The 17,473-nt window shown below is 33.6% G+C and overlaps 1 protein-coding gene across 2 annotated transcripts in view; it reads left to right on the forward strand.

The window, feature by feature from the left end:
• Positions 1–17,473, forward strand: part of LOC145263849 (tRNA N(3)-cytidine methyltransferase METTL2-like) — a 43,896-nt gene that overhangs the window by 24,112 nt on the left and 2,311 nt on the right. For both annotated transcript variants that reach the window (XM_080120930.1, XM_080120929.1), the window contains 3 exons: positions 3,554–3,693; positions 5,965–6,071; positions 13,555–13,620. In XM_080120930.1, the coding sequence (XP_079977056.1) occupies positions 3,554–3,693; positions 5,965–6,071; positions 13,555–13,620 (313 nt within the window). The remainder of the gene's footprint in view (positions 1–3,553; positions 3,694–5,964; positions 6,072–13,554; positions 13,621–17,473) is intronic.

Below are 17,473 nucleotides of genomic sequence, written 5' to 3' on the forward strand. Positions count from 1 at the left end.
GACATGATATTGTAAACAAACACAGACAGAATTTGATGAACAACATTATCATTATTTTTTTTTTTTTTTTTTGTGCGAATTAGTTTACCAGGGAAATTATTCCTTGTAATATATAATAATCAATAGAGGATTGATTCTATAATAATACATATGCAATCTGCATGATTTAAAATATCCTGTTTAAGCGTATTGTACGACTGGGCAATGCCGGGCTGCCAGCTAGGATATAGATAAAGGCCTGTGGCATGTAGTTGTTAAAGTACTTGGTAAGAATTCAGTTGTAAGTTGCACTCATCTGAAGGTTAAAGGTTCAATCCTCAGTGCAGGCAGCACTAGAAAATACAAATTGCGAATTACTTAGGACTCCTACCCAATCACGGTTGAGAACATGGTACCTCATTAGATTAAATAAAGGGTTCTGTTAAAAATTCTGGGGAGATTCCCGAGTTTGACAGAAAGATTCCCAAACTCGACAAGATACACTTGAAGATGGTCGGAGATTACATTGACCAAAACGTTGCGAAAATAACACTTAAGATGAGAATAGTAGTCCGAAGAATTCAAATAGTACAAATATCATAAAATAGTTATCCCGATCAAGGCTTTGAATTCTGTCATGGGTTGATGAGGTGCAGTAATGGTTGCGCATGTGTCTGTGGCTAACTATTTCATCTTAAATAAACAAGAAAAAAAAATGCATGCATATATATACCCGTTTGGCTTCAACAATTTGGCAACATAAAAAAATTTTTACATTTGGATTTTACCGTCACTGGATTTTTTATCTTCCACCATTCATGTGTAATCACCTTTTTCTTTACCATATTCCCTCTGCTTAACTTATTTTGTTTCAAGTAAGATCTTTGACTTACTTGTTGTTTCATCAAATACTTCTGCATGCAAAATCCGATCCCGCATTTTGCTAATTCCTACCCTCTGATGAGAAGGAGAGTATTTCTTCGAAACTCCGTGGATTAAGGACTATCCATTTATCTAGTGTTTCCTTTTCAGATTAAATATGTTTTTAACTCATTTCAAAGTGTTTTTTAACATTTTATTAACTGTTTGCTCATATATATATATATATATATTAGACATTAAGAGGAGATTATAGATAGATATATAAATTCCCGTTCACATACACCTTTCAGAATAAAGCTAGAACCCAGAACCAGATAGAATCAAGCAATTGCATCGACAACGGACAACGCCAGACCCAAAGTGGGTTTCGATGTACTGCATCTCATCAGTGATGTGCTCCGACATAGGCGCGAACCCAGGTCGTCGCACTCATGAAGTGTGCAATACTGACGACCTAACAAAATGGGCCAAGGCGCAATCTATTGACTATGCCTCGATTTTTTAAATTCTTATATTTTCATCCAGTTCTACATTCTACGATGTGACGTTGTCGATGCAATTGCTCGATTCTATCTAGTTTCTAGCCTTATTCTGAAAGGTGTATGTGAACGGGAATTTATATATCTATATATATATATATATACATATCCCTAAAAAGGGGGTGGCTTTGCATACGTGTGGGAGGAAACTCACAAATGCTCAAGGAGCAAATAATTCTAGGAGCTGTAGTACATTCCTGTCTGAATTTAGGAAGATTTTAGTTGACAACACATTTATACTTGAACAGACCAACAATAACAAACAAAAACTTGAAATTCTAGTAGCATTACTAATAAAAACCTACGATTAATAAAATAAACTTTATCAATAGTAGTAACATCCTGAAATGTTTGTAAAGTTATCAAAATAATTAAACAGTGAAATAAATATAAACGTTATAAAAAAAAAATATATTATATAAATTGTTCAGAACCAGTTAGATTAATCGATCCCTAACGATGAAGAAAGCACTCAGACTTACAACAAATATGGCGATTATATCAGCCAGTTCCTGCCAGAAGGGAGGACTATTGTTCGGAAGTTGATTAAGATCAAAAATAGAATTAATAGACAAAAAAAACGTCAATTTTAGTTAATGAAATATGTATATACAATTCTTGTATGGTCAACATTTTGAAATTTAGAATATAGACTTTTGTTATTTAGTTGTTATTAGTTACAGCTAGCTTCATAAATTAAAGGATTGCTATAAATAAAAGGTGAAATATAATTGAAAAAACATATTTCCACACACACACACACATATATATATATATATATATATATATATATATTTATTATTTTTAAAAACAATAATCTATGGACACTCATGTTTCGGAGCCCTACTCCTCTTCAGCGTAGCTTGACTATTGTTAGGATTCGAACCATGGACCTTATGTATTTCAGTCCAGCGCCCTAACCCATTGCGCTATGATACCATAGATAATTTACTGTTTAGTTTTTTATCGTTTATCTGTTTTCGTAGCTTTTTGTTGTTGATTTTTTAAACGATATTAAGGTTAACGTCTTCGCCTCGGAGATCCGATGTGAGTGTGTATATGTATATATTTATATATACTCGGGTTTTTTTATATTCAAAAGTAATGGACTAATGAATTCAACGAGGTTGTTAGATAGTGCTCAATAAAAAGAGCTGATAATACTTGTTTATTGTTATATAAACATGCTCACATCCCGCTGCTACAAATAGCCACTTGTTTCAATCAAACAACAGATATCATCAGGCAGCGACTTGACTATTCAAAAGTTCATTGAACTTTTGAATAGTCAAGTCGCTGCCTGATGATATCTGTTGTTTGATTGAAACAAGTGGCTATTTGTAGCAGCGGGATGTGAGCATGTTTATATAACAATAAACAAATATATTTATATATATATATATATATATATATATATATATATATAAGTAGTAATGTGCGTGTATGTGTGTACAACTCTCCTGTAGCCGACATCACTGAACCGATCTTGACCAAACCTGGCATGATGATGGTCCACCACTTAGAAATGGTGCACACCATTATTCCAAGATAATGGTTATGGTTATATTTGGTGCGGCTCTTCATAAACTCCCCTCCACCTAGGGATGGTGCACACCAAGTTGGGGTATATTTGCTATTTCTTTGATAAAAATGAGATACCAAACAAATGTGATTGTTTCAATTTTTATGTGCAACAATATCAGTGTCAACTTTGATAGAATCTACTTGCTTTAAAGTTCATAGTTGGATCTGAGTCATTTCAGAAGATAGTTTAAAAAAGTTTTAAACACCTTAAGCAATAGTTTCTCTTACAACATCCACTTACTGCAAGGGTGCCCACAAACCGAGTACCCAAGTGTACAGCAAAGTCCTTCATGATCATGGGTATGTTTGCTAGTTTTTATATATGTGTGTGTGTGTGTGTGTGTGTGTGTGTGTGTGTGTGTGTGTGTGTGTGTGTGTTCTGGATCAGTACCAAAACGTTCACTAACTGTGACATATTTACTAAGGTAACTCCACTTGAAACAGAAAATGAGTTAGCTCCCTTTGATCATAATTCTATAGGTATACCATACATCTACAGGACAAAAAAAAACTTATCAAAAGTATTTTTTTTTTTTTGCAAATGACTAAGCATCGTCTTTCCACAACAGGAACACCCAGATTTTGATCAGTCACGTTGCCATCCATTCGTATGTGATATCACCAATAAAAGTTCCCCAGTGCCATTTGAAGAAAACAGCTTGGACATCATCATCATGATTTTCGTCCTCAACGCCATCAGCCCACACATGTAAGTTTTTTTGTTTTTTGTTTTTTTTTTACTTGAGTCACCACTTATCAAGACTTTACGGCCACTCGAGGATAAGGGTTAATGAATGTAAGGTGGTTGTGTAGTAATTGTTAATCGTATAAATTGAGTAGAATTTGATTATTTATAGGGACGACTCAGCAAGAAGTTTTTGGTCTCCTGACAAAGGAGGGATTGGACCTAGTAATTCACTCAAATTTGTTCACACTTTTCTCAACCACGTGCTTGGATTTTTAAAAAATTTTGCACAAAAAAGTCATGGTGAAAGTAAATTTTTCACTCATGGAAGGGGACCCCACAGGCTCAGCTTGTTTACATGAGATTGGAGGGCTATTATGTTGTATTACACCAGGAAGCAGGCCAGCGGAACAATGTTCCACCGGTGGGCAGTGCTTTGTTCATAGAATCTGCGTTTAGGTTTAGGCACAGATAAAGAGTTGGGAAAATTGTTTATAATGGTTGTAGCTAGTCGAGTAATTTTGTGAAAGTTTGACAAGAGGCGGCCATAGATTGGAGCTCAGTCAAGCACTTGCTATGAAAATAATGATAAAGCAGAGACAGGCTGGCAGCATTTCTTTTGTGAGAAAGAGTTTGCAGGGAAGAGAAAAGGGAATAACTCACTAGATTTCGAAGCCGGTTTTTAACTTTGTCAGATGTAATAAAAGTATTTCATTTTAGGGCGTACAGTGAAAAATGTTTAAAAAAATGATATGTATACAAATTCAAAAAATGTCAAGTTTATAAATTGAATAATTCTGTAAAATTAAAGCAAGTATAAATATTAATATTCATAGGACAATCCAATCAGATGAAAAAGCTCAATATTCAAAATAAATATTAATATTCATAGGACAATCCAATCAGATGAAAAAGCTCAATATTCAAAATAAATATTAATATAAGAAATTGACTTCAAACTCTGTAAATTAGAATTTACAACAAATTTATGATTTGCCAAGGAATTTGAAATGGAAACTCAAGATTTTCCTTATTTCATGGAGTTTCAAAGAATGGCTCTTATCCTCAGTGGAAAGTAGTTAAAACAAAATTATGATCATATGAGCATGCTATAATTTTGCTGGTTTTCACATAAATTGCAAATTACAAATTATGAGAGAAGTCATATTTGTACAAAAGTTGATAATAATGTATAAATGTATTGGTTAAAAGGATATTTCAAATGAAATTCAGGCTCGATAAAGAAAAAGCTGAAAAAAGTGGTACAATCCAAAGAAAATGTGGATTAGTTAGATGTAGAGATGCAAATGAAATAGTCCAATAGAAACTATAATAATAATCCAAGTAGTTTATCGGTGAACATAATTAAATGCCAAGTGCAAAGGTGGCATCTTAAAATTGTGGTAGAAGTCTTTTCCATGGGAAAAGATACTAAGTGTAAAAGATATTATTGACCTCATAATGAGACGTAAAAGTCCCAATCATTTCTATCAGCCAGAAGAATTATGTATATATAGATAGTGTTGGGACGATTAATCGGTATCAGGAATTGGAAAAATCAGAATTTCAGGGGGGGTATCGGAATAAAAAAAACTTTGTGCCTATTTTCCGATGCCTATAAACGATTCTTTTAATTGTATTGTTTTATTTGATTTTGTTTAAAGTAAAAATTTCCACTGTTGGTAGTAATAATAAAAAAAATCAATATTTATTGATTTTTAAATTACCAGTAAAACTAAAATCTGTAGATCACCCTTCACAAGCGTTTTTTGATGTTTGCGAAAATATATGCACATTATATATATAAAAGTTACATATGTATATCTATATCTGTGAAAGTGTGCATGTGTGAGGTCAATTCTCAACCTATATACTCAACGGATTTTGATCTACAAACTTGAAATTTTTTATATAGGATATTCAGACATGTGGAAAACTTTTTAATTGGTTTCCATCTGGAAAAACAGGCTGCTAAGGGGTCAATATTGAAAAATTGGTTCGTAGAGGATCGTCGGATTTTTATCTGTTTGCTAACTGTTTCATAAATGCGCATGCATGAATCGCTCACATTACAGATTACTTATGTTAAAAATAGGTAGGTTTGAAAACACCTTTTAAACATTGTGTCATGCTAGTTTAATGGTTATCGTACTTGACTCTCTGTCTTTAGGTTTTGGTTTCGATCTCAGTTTGAGAATTTTTTTTTTTCTCTTGTTACTCACAAGAAGTGAACTGTTTAGAAAAAAATATAAGCAAAGAAAACTTTGATAACTTTTTTGTTTTCCTTTTTGTAAGGATGCAAGAAACAGTGCAAAGGTTGAGCAGTTATCTGAAACCCGGCGGACTTTTATTATTCAGAGACTATGGCCGATATGACATGGCACAACTTCGATTCAAGAAAGGTGAGTTATCTCCACTTGTCCCATTTTTTTTTTTTTTTCTTTATGAACGTTTAACTTGGGTTTACTGAAATATTTATAATTTTTGTAATGTCATCAAAGATATGAGGGTCGTTCCAAAAGGAAAGTCTCTTATTTTTTTCTTTTTTGACTCAAAAAGTCAAAGAGCTACAAAGACATGAGTAGTACCATTAAAACAAGCGACTTTTTGTGTTCCAGAATTTATTTTTCTACATAGTCACCACCATTCTCAATGCACTTTTGCCAGGAATTCAATGAATCACCTCTGCTTCTGACACACGTCCATGACAGGGGCCTCACATTCAGGCCATGAATGCATAAGTTCAGTCATCATAACAACGCAATTTGCAATTCTCTCATCCATTTGGGCGGAATAAAAAAAATAGGAGGCATTATTTTTGGAACGCCTCCTCGTATTTAATAATAACTTGAATGGCCAACATACGGATATAAAATTACTGTTATTGAATGCTGTAATAAGTAGTTTCAAGTGCAACGTAGCCATTATGTCAGCAATGGACAAACAAACAAAACAAATAAATAAAATATCCGAGTCTGCATTTTTTTCTTTTTCAACAGAATTTCTTTTTACCATTATTTTTGGCATAACTTAAAAAAAGGTCTCTAGATGCCATGCATTCATTTTAGTCTGGCAAGCGGTTCTCCTTCTTCCGACCACACGCCGGTCACAACCAGCCATTTCTCGCCTTCACTTTTACACGTCCGTTTTCTTTGACGGCGACTTTGCTTCTACCTCGATCACGTGTTGCATTTTTCTCCTTTTTTTCTATCCTCTTCTCATGCATAGTTTTTCTAAGTTGCATATGCGCGATTTTCTGCTGGTGCTGCTAATCTCTTTGTATGCTGGCCACCCTTTGCTGCTGCTGATACTTCTTTCCACGTAAAGAAGACGTTCTGGAGTCAATTTTCAGAAAAAAAATGTGTAGTATTATCGAAAATAAGCAAGATGGCCGATCTGAAAGCAGTTATCTCCCCCTTCTAAAGAGTTAATTTACAGTGAAATTGCAACTTTGAAAAATTCTGTTTTTATTTATAATTATTTTTCTACTGGACCATTTTTCGTAATTTTTGGAATTTATACTAATTTCGGCATGACACAATAATAACGCACATAATAATGAATTTTCAAAGACACACTATCTTTGTTATATAAGCCAAGCACGGGTTAATACCAGTTATGTGCAAGACCAGTAATAAAAATAATCTCAATTTTAGATGAATAAAAAAAAGCTCAGAAAAATTATTATGTTAGATATAACCTTTCCTTGAAATCATCTAAAGCATATTAATATCAAATATGCATATGTGCACGTGTGTATCTGTGCATGCGATTTTATGTGTTAAATGTTGAGGCATTATGTTGAACAAAGATGGCGTTAGTAAATCAAATCAGCAAAGAATCAATGCAGTCACAATCAGCAGTGGTTCAGTCGTTCAAAATGGAGATTCACAGCGAACTGACTTGAATCCAAAATTCAATATTTTTATAATGAGGTCGGAGCCTTCTCATTGGTTGATTGTCCTAACCGTAGTTATAAGATTGCCTATAGCATTGGAGTCATACCCTCATTATTCAAAAACATTTTAACAGTATGCATGCGTGTGCCCACACATATACATAGGCATGTATGCGATTGATGTATACAATTTGGCAGGGGAACTAATCCAAGTACACATCGTGTGATCTCCCTTAAACTGTTCACTTTACCCAAACCGGATATTACACAACACCAATACAGCAATCATTAACACTCCTAAGTACACACTAAGCATAATACACAAAAATTAATCATTTATATATATATATTAAAAAAAGAAAAAGCTACAATAATTCCCAACAATACTTAATATTCATCACAACTCGTCTATGGGAAATTGATTTGACAGCCAATCTGCAATACTGACCGCCGGAAATAAATAACAAAAAAAAAAAAACAGATAATGGAAAGCTTCACCGAACAGTTGTACACGTTTCTTTTTATTTCCCCCTGAAGAACAGTTGTACACGTTTCTTTTTATTTCCCCCTGAAGAACAGTTGTACACGTTTCTTTTTATTTCCCCCTGAAGAACAGTTGTACACGTTTCTTTTTATTTTCCCCTGAAGAACAGTTGTACACGTTTCTTTTTATTTTCCCCTGAAGAACAGTTGTACACGTTTCTTTTTATTTCCCCCTGAAGAACAGTTCTACACGTTTCTTTTTATTTTCCCCTGAAGAACAGTTGTACACGTTTCTTTTTATTTCCCCCTGAAGAACAGTTGTACACGTTTCTTTTTATTTCCCCCTGAAGAACAGTTGTACACGTTTCTTTTTATTTTCCCCTGAAGAACAGTTGTACACGTTTCTTTTTATTTTCCCCTTAAGAAGAGATAATACTCTAAAAAGTTAGGGACATCAACACGTACCAACTCGTACAACACATTATGTTGGTAAATAAACGTGGTATAAGTAAAAATTATTAAAAATTCCTTCTAATATTGTCATTTTTTTATATGCTAACTCATGTCCACAGTGTTTCCTACAAACCGCATTAATATAGCCTTCAAACACGACTCCTTTCACACTATGCACAATGCTTCAAGCAAACTACATTCTTCCAACATCAAATTATTTCATTCGTAACAAATAATTTATTTTCATCAAATACTGAATGTTGCAATATCTTTTAAATTTACAGTATATTTATTTAGTGACTAGCAGGCTGCCCGGTGTTGCCCGGTGTTGCCCGGTGTTGCCCGGTGTTAAAATATGCACAAATTTTATATTTTATTTGATGCAGATTTCTTATTTATTATCAACAGAAATAATGTAGGTATCATATGACGTTTCTGAATTTTTAAGATGGGGATTGGTTATTTGCATTATTTATCGGACTACTGTTCTCATCTTGAGTGTGATTTTCACAACGTTTCGGTCGATATAACTTTCAACCTTCTTCATGTGTATCTTGTTGAACTCTGGAATGTTTCTGTCGAACTCAGGAATTTGGACAAAATTTCAAGCAGAACCTTTTATTTACTTCATGGGAGTAGCATGCTCTTGTTCCGTCAGCCATGATTTTTCCCAATACTCTAACCACTGCGCCATGAGTCCACAAGAACCCGTGGTGCAGTGGTTAGAATATTGGGAAAAATCAGTGATATTCTGAAGGTTGAAGGTTCAATCCTCAGTGTGGGCAACCGAAAAAATACAATTGCGAATTACTTAGGACCTCTATCCAGTCATGGCTGACAGAACAAGAGCATGCTACCCCCATGAAGTAAATAAAGGGTTCCGCTTGAAATTCGTCCAAATTCCTGAGTTCGACAGAAACATTCCTAAGTTCAACAAGATACATCTGAAGAAGGTCAGAGATTATATCGACCGAAACGTTGTGAGAAATTACACTCAAGATGAGAACAGTAGTTCGATAAATAATACAAATGTAGGTATTAATCGTAAAGTTAAATTTCTTTAAAAAAAACATGAAGTATAAAAAAAAGGAAAGAAATTGATGCGAGTATCATGTTTTTCTAAACAGTTCATTTCTTGTAAGTAAAAAAAAAAGAATACTCAAGCTGAAATCGAAACCATATATATTAATTACAGAATGGAAAGTGATTGCTTTTCTATAAATTTTCATTTTGACTCAATTTATAGTAAACTCTGCACATTATTTGAAACAAAGCATCACACACTATATATATATATATAAATATATATATATATATATATATATATATATATATATATATATATATATATATATATATATATATAAGCTTCCATGTGTAGATCTATCATGATGTTATAATCATTAGCTGGATGTTACAACATTTAAAAAGTAAATGTTAAAATTTCAACAATATTTCTCATGGTTGAGCTTGGCCATGAGGTTAGTTCCTCGCTAATGGAATCAGAGATGGTTTCGTGGCCGGGTTCGAATCTCCCGACCAGTAGTAATTGTATCACCCTGCACTGATGATTCCTGCAAGGATGAAACACTAGTGTCTGTAGGTAATAAAAAATTTTTATTGCAATAATTATATATATAATTTCCAATAAAATGATGAAAAAATATAAAAATTAAATAAGTTTTTTTTATATAGTTTTACAGGTTTAAAAACTTCCAAGTCAGGATATATAAAGTGTCCATTAATGTCTATTAATGGACACTTTATATATTTTTATGATCATCCATTGGAAACACTGGAAACTCAACCCACAGAATTAACGATACAAATGTGATCAGATCATCCGCTGATATAATCTGTGTTGTATAATAAAATTTGTTTGAATGAAAACATACTGCCTAAATATACACTATATATATATATATATATATATATATATATATATATATATTTATTTACAAGTGGTGAAAAAACCGGACTAGAGTGCTCAATGTGTAGCCAGAGCAGTATATAGGAAATTTATTACTGTGAGTCCAGAATGAGTTTACATATGTTTCAGCTAGAAGAAGATCCTCAAAGAGAGGAAATATCCAACTAGCATCGTCACAATTCATAGATCGAATATGAATTCTGACGATGCTAGTTGGATATTTCCTCTCTTTGAGGATCTTCCTCTAGCTGAAACAATATGTAAACTCATTCTGGACTCACAGTAATAAATTTCCTATATATATATATATAATATAATATAAATATTTTGGAGTAAAGTTCTATTATCGAGTTAAGACAATATGGTTTTTACATTTGTGAATTTTTTGAGATGAGAATTGTTTATTCGTATTTGGATTCTTCAGACTACTGTTCTCATTTTGAGCGTATTTTGTTGAACGCAGAAATCTGCATGCGATTTCAAACAGAACCCTTTATATTTTCTAAGCGGATAGCATACTCTTGCTCGGTCAGCCGTGGAAGAAGTCTTAAGTAATTCACAATTGTTTTCTGATTGTCGCATGAACCTTCAACCTCCAGTAAAAGGTAACTTTTTATAATTGAATTTATCAAGTACTTTATCCACTGCGCCACAGGTCTTTTCTGGCAGAGCGAGAACTTTCTACCCTCATGGATTAAATAAAGGGTTCCATTCAAAATTCTGTGCAGATTCACTGAATTTGGCAGAAACATTTTTGAGTTTGACAAGATACACCTGAAGAAGGTTTGAGATTAGATTATTTAAAACGTTGTGAAAATAAACACCAGATGAGAATAGTAGTCGGAAGATCCAAATAATATGAATAACCAATCCTCATCTCAAAAATTTTTTGACACTTTTTTTTTACCTTTCTTCCATTGTTCCTGTGTATTCGATCAGAATTCCGCATTTTCAAAGCTTAACTTTATCGTTATCAGGAACAATTATAGTTATCAGGAACAATTCAAAGAAAACAACCGCAAAAACAAAAGCAAACTAGCCTCCCTGTATCCTTAGCCATTCCTCTCGATCTCAGTTTTTTTTCCTTTATTAAGCCACTAGCATGGATACCCAGCATTGCCTAGGTGGTCATGAAATTTGGTTTGGACGATATACTAAGGATGTTGAGCACTTTTATCGATACCCCCACAACAGAACGGAATCGCTCAAAAATAGAAGAACAACCTCCCCACTAAATATTTTGGCAGAAAGGATGCAAAAAGAAGTAGCTATTCTCTGGATTCTCCACTAAAAAAAAAAAAAATAATAAATCGAAATAACTATTCTTTCAATCAAAATAGCATCAAGTGCTCATGTGGCCACAAAAAAAAAAAAAAGAAAAAATTAGCCGCAGTAGGCAGGCTCAAACCTAAAACACGAAAGAGGAAAAAAAAGGGAAAAAGTTACTGGGTAACGCACTAGCTGTCATGGCCACAACGACTTATGATGTCATGACGTTTTTAAACATACTTTCAGTTTGCTATTTGCGAAAATCGCGACACGAAAAGTGACCACCCTTGCAAGAAATGGTCGAGTTGACCACCAGGAATTAATCTTTTTTTTCTATTTTTTACATATTATTTATCCGAGGTATTGCTCTTTCAGATGGTACCGGTCTCAACCTGATCGGATGTGGCTGACAAAAGTTTTTAGCGAACACACAAACAAATCAACATTTGAGATTTATATAATAGACTAGGGGGAGGGGGGTTACCCAGCGTTGCACGGATGTAGAGAGATGTTAAAAAAAAAAAAAAAAAAAAAGTGGTAGTTGGCAGGCAGACTCGAACCCATAAAGCGAAGGAGAAAAAAAAAGGTAACGTCTTGGCTGATGCGTCCATCGCAAAACCGATAGTCGCGAGTGTTGGAACTAAGGGTAGTCAATCGAAAGGAGACGATGACTTGCGAGACTGTTGATGCAAAAATCGTCCCTCTTTGTGAAAAATGGCTGAGTTAAAAGTGAAGGAATTAATGTTTTTGGCCAATTTTTCGATATTTGTCATCAGAGACCAAGCTTTAAAACGATACCAATTTTGTCATCTTCTGATGCGTCTGTCTGAAAGTTTTTGCGAGACATACAAACACACACACACATTTTGCCTTTTATGTAATAGACTAGCGGGGTGTACCCGGCGTGACATGGGGGTTTGTAGGTGTGTGTGTTGGGGTGCGAGGGATCAAAACAACCCTGTTATAAAAAAAAACATTGGCCAGGTATTTGGAGGTGTAAAAGAAAAAAAAAAGTTTTAGGAGGAAAGTAGGCTTGAAACCCAAACCTTTGACATGGAGGTGGAAACGAAATGGAAAAAAAACCCTGGGACCTAGCCATCTATGAAAAACCTCATAATTTAACGTTTATAAAATGAAATTAACAGGTGCGGAAACCTTAAGTCGTGTGATGTTTAACCTTGAAATATGACACGGCTGCAAGCCAGTTTTCGCTTGTTTTATACTGAAAAGCGAAAGATACACGGGACACTCTAAAAATCTGGAAAAAATAACGCATGAAAGTCGGGCAAATTAAATAGACAGGCGACCCCCGTTCGTAACTCATATATATTATCATTTAGACGTGATATAAAAAGTTTTAAGAAGGAATGAGCCGACTGAAAAGTTCAGCAAAAAAAGCCTTTTACAGACATACACAAAAAGCGAACACACATACATACACACATTTTCGCTTTTATATATATAGATGATCATAAAACCATTAACAATAGACATTCAGTAGACAAAGGCTACTAATTAGGGAAAGCATAAAACTTAAAAACAAATACAGAACTCCAAAAATGTGACAGTGATACATGTTCATTTACACAATTCTGAGGCAGTACGTTCATGACTGCAGAACACCATGTGAAAGAAAGTCGCTGGTACATCTCTGAGCAAACACCAGTGTGATTATGCAGTGGGTTTAATGTGAATGTATATCATCGCAGGTTTGGTCTGTTCAGCCGCAGTACAAGGTGGTATTTAAGCATTGCAATGGGGAAAAAAACTATTGTTATTCACATTACGGAAAAATGCTAAACTATTTGGCATCAAAAGACTTGCATCTTTTTTTTTTTTTTTTTCATTTCAGGCCGATGCTTATCAGAAAACTTTTATGTCCGTCAGGATGGTACGAGAGTCTACTTTTTCACACAAGGTAAGCATGTAGATACAGCAAAGTGCACGTCATTCATCTCTGATGCATACAAATCTAAAAAGGACGCAAGAAACTTGCTGCATCTATATAATTATAAAACTCTGTGGACATTGCTTGCTTGCATCTTGTCTTTGATGATTGAGTGATTTCATCTTTTAAAAAAGGGATGACAAGTGAACTTTTATTTATATATATATATATATATAGAGAGAGAGAGAGAGATGAGTGTTGGGACGATAAATCAGAATTAGGAATCAGAAAAATCGGAACGTTTTTTGGTATTGAAATCAGTATCAGAATCAAAAAAATTGTGGCTATGTTCTGATGCCAAAAACGATTCCTTTAATTATTTTTTTTATTTAATTTCCTTTAAAATAAAATCATCCACTGCTGGTAGTAATAATAAACTAATAGTTATTGATTTTAGACTAAAACATAAAATCTATAGATTATCCCTATTTTTACATTTGAGAAAATAGCTGCAACATTTAACGTGTAATTTTTTATGGTAATTGGAAGAAACTCTATAAATAATCGGAATTAATAATTTAATACGGAATCGGTAATCATATCAGAATTGGGGAAAAATATTGGAATCATCCCATCATTAATGTGTGTGTATGTATGTGCGTGTGTGTATATGTGTGTGTGTGTATATATATATATATATATATATATATATATATATATATATATATAAAATAAAAAGGAACAAACCGTATTATGTGTTCATCAACGTTTCGTCTTTATTTCGAGACTTCCTCTGGATGAAAATTCATCCAGAGGAAGTCTCGAAATAAAGACGAAACGTTGATGAATACATAATACGGTTTGTTCCTTTTTATTTTCTCTATTTTGTCGGAATACTATTTCCATCATTTTCATCACATATGTATATATGGGTGTGTTCAGAGGTTAAGGAATGAGAATTGTACGTTTTGGTTTCGATTCTAGCTGATGGCACCCAAGTCACAAATATATTTTTTAGTTTTGATCTCACTACCATATATTAGGTTCAATCTAATCTACATTAATGATCTTCCAAATCACATCCTTACATCATTTGTAGACATTTTTGCTGATGACACTACCATCTATGGTAGCACATCTAACACAGTAAACAACCAAGTTCTCTCCGATTCTCTCTCCTCTGATCTTGATCACTTTGTACAATGGGGAAAGGAGTGGCTGGTTACTTTTAATGCATCTAAAACCAAGCTTCTATCTTTACATCATCAACGTTCTGATCCCCATCTGGCATCAATTAAAATGAATGGCTCTCGTCTTGGGGTGGCCTCAAGTTTTAATAAGCTTCTGGACTTGACCTTTACTCCTGATCTTAAATGGAATACGTACATCAAATCTGTCGCCAAGGCCACTAGAAAAATGGTCGGATCCTTCTATCGATCCAGTAGATATCTCACTGCTGATGCAATTCTCTATCTATATAAGAGCCAGGTACGTCCAAGGATGGAATATGTCCTGCCTTGATAGGGTTCAAAATAGACTTCGTGGCCTCGTGGGAGATGTCCTTTTCTCTTCGATGCAATCTCTATCTCACAGAAGAGATGTTGCGAGTTTGTCTCTGCTTTATCGTTATTTTCATGGAAAGTGTTTGACTGAGCTTCAATCTATGGTCCCCCCTCACCAAACACTCGTCTAGCTGAAAACACTATTAATAATTCCCCCCCCACTCTTTATCTGTGCCTAAACCTAAACGTAGATTCCATGATCAAAGCTTCTTTCTTAGAACTGCACGCCTGTGGAATTGTCTTCCGTTTTCCTGCTTTCCAGCTGTCTATAATATGGTTGTCTTCAAGTCCAACGTTAACAAGTTTCTGATGAGCCGTTAAACTTAAGTTAACAAATTTACCGAACTTCCATTACTATCGCTTACTATATTGTCCTTTTGACTACTGTACACTCTTTAAACCTTATCTTGAGTGGCCTCTCGGCCTTGATAAGTGGTGATGCCTATGTAAAAAAAAAAATATATATATAATAATCGATAGGAAATTGTCTCTATAATAATAAATATTTAATCCGCATGAATTAAAACATCATGTTTAAGCATATCTTACAACCAGGCAACACCATGTGGCCTGTTAGTATTTTTATAAAAATGACACAAGGGCAAGCAAACAACGGGTAGCCATTATATTTTTGAGATTTTTGGTTTTTGTCACAGAATTCCCCCTATATTAAAAAAACAAAGACAAAGTAAAAATTGTATGATATATGTACCTGTCATGGAAAAGAAATGTCATATTCCAAAAAACATGTAAATCGATCAAGTAATCTTATTTTTAGAAAGAAAATCAAATCTTATGATTATCTGAGGAATGATAATCTTGTAGGGATTTTGAAAAAAAAATGTCAGAAAACAAAGGGAGATAATTCCACAATAATTTAAACTTAGCCTTATATTGTAATGCCTATGACATCACATTAATCGCTTAAAAATGATTTTCTCAATAAAAATAAAACTACTTGATCAATTTATGTGATTTTTGGAATATGATATTTTCGTTTTGTCACAGATTTTTCTTTCTTTTTGTTTTTTTTAATAGATTTTTTTTTAATATTCTGGACAAATGCCAAATTTTCTCTTAAAAGTAAAGGAAGCTTATGTTCAAAATAAACAAATTTCCAGTTTTTAATGAGTAACTATCTCTCGGGTAACAAAAAGAAAATAATATCCTGTGCAATTAATAAAGATATACGATAATATATTGAAATGGTCAAGTGAGGAAGGGGGCATAATGTTCTCGAATCTTTACTAATTTTATGTTTGAGATGTAAAATAGAACTTAATTGAAATATTCAAATATCTATGTATGTCATATATAAAGTGTTAGCCCCAAGAAGGGGCTCTTTGATAGAAGTTAAATAAAACACAGACAACTACCCTTTATATTATAGACTAGCAGGGGTACCCAGCGTTGCCTGGGTGTTGAGAGGTTTTATGGTATGGGTACTGAGCAACGGAGCCCTAAAAAACAAAAATAACCAACCCCCTAAAAAAAAAAATGAAAATAGCAGTGAGTACCCGCACGAGCACAAAAAAAAATGAAATAAAAAAATAACCAACCCCCTAAAAAAAAAAAAAAAAAATGAAAATAGCAGTGAGTACCCACGCGAGCACAAAAAAATGAAATAAAAAATAACCAACCCCCTAAAAAAAAAATAAAATAAAAAAATAACCAACCCCCTAAAAAAAAAATAAAATAAAAAAATAACCAACCCCCTAAAAAAAAATAACCAACCCCCTAAAATAAATTTTAAAAAATAAATAAAAATAACCAACCCCCTAAAAAAAAAAATGAAAATAGCAGTGAGTACCCACGCGAGCACAAAAAAAATGAAATAAAAATAACCAACCCCCTAAAAAAAAAATAAAAAATAACCAACCCTCTAAAAAAAAAAAAAAAAAAAAAATAACCAACCCCCTAAAAAAAAAAAAAAAAAAAAAAAAAAAAAAATGAAAATAGCAGTGAGTACCCACGCGAGGAAAAGAAGGTGAAAAAAAAATCAACCGCGTCCACTGCGACAAATGATGCCGGCAGGGTTCAAAATAAGGCTAGTCATTGCAAGGGGTATGATGACTTGATAAAATATCGACAAAAAAAGTGACTCCTCCTCGTTAGAAACAGACCAGTTGACAGTGAAAGAATGAATATTTTTGGCCAATTTTTGGATATTTGTCGTCTGAGAGACTGAGCTTTCAAATGATACCAATTTTGTCAGTGTTTTGATCACGTGTGTCAAAAGTTTTAGCAAGACATACAAACATACACACACACTAACAGACGTTTGAGATTTCTATTATAGATATCTTTTAATACTGATGAAG

The sequence above is a fragment of the Euprymna scolopes genome, chromosome 39, assembly GCF_053919585.1.
Source record: "Euprymna scolopes isolate OS-2025 chromosome 39, ASM5391958v1, whole genome shotgun sequence".
Classification (NCBI taxonomy): domain Eukaryota; kingdom Metazoa; phylum Mollusca; class Cephalopoda; order Sepiida; family Sepiolidae; genus Euprymna; species Euprymna scolopes.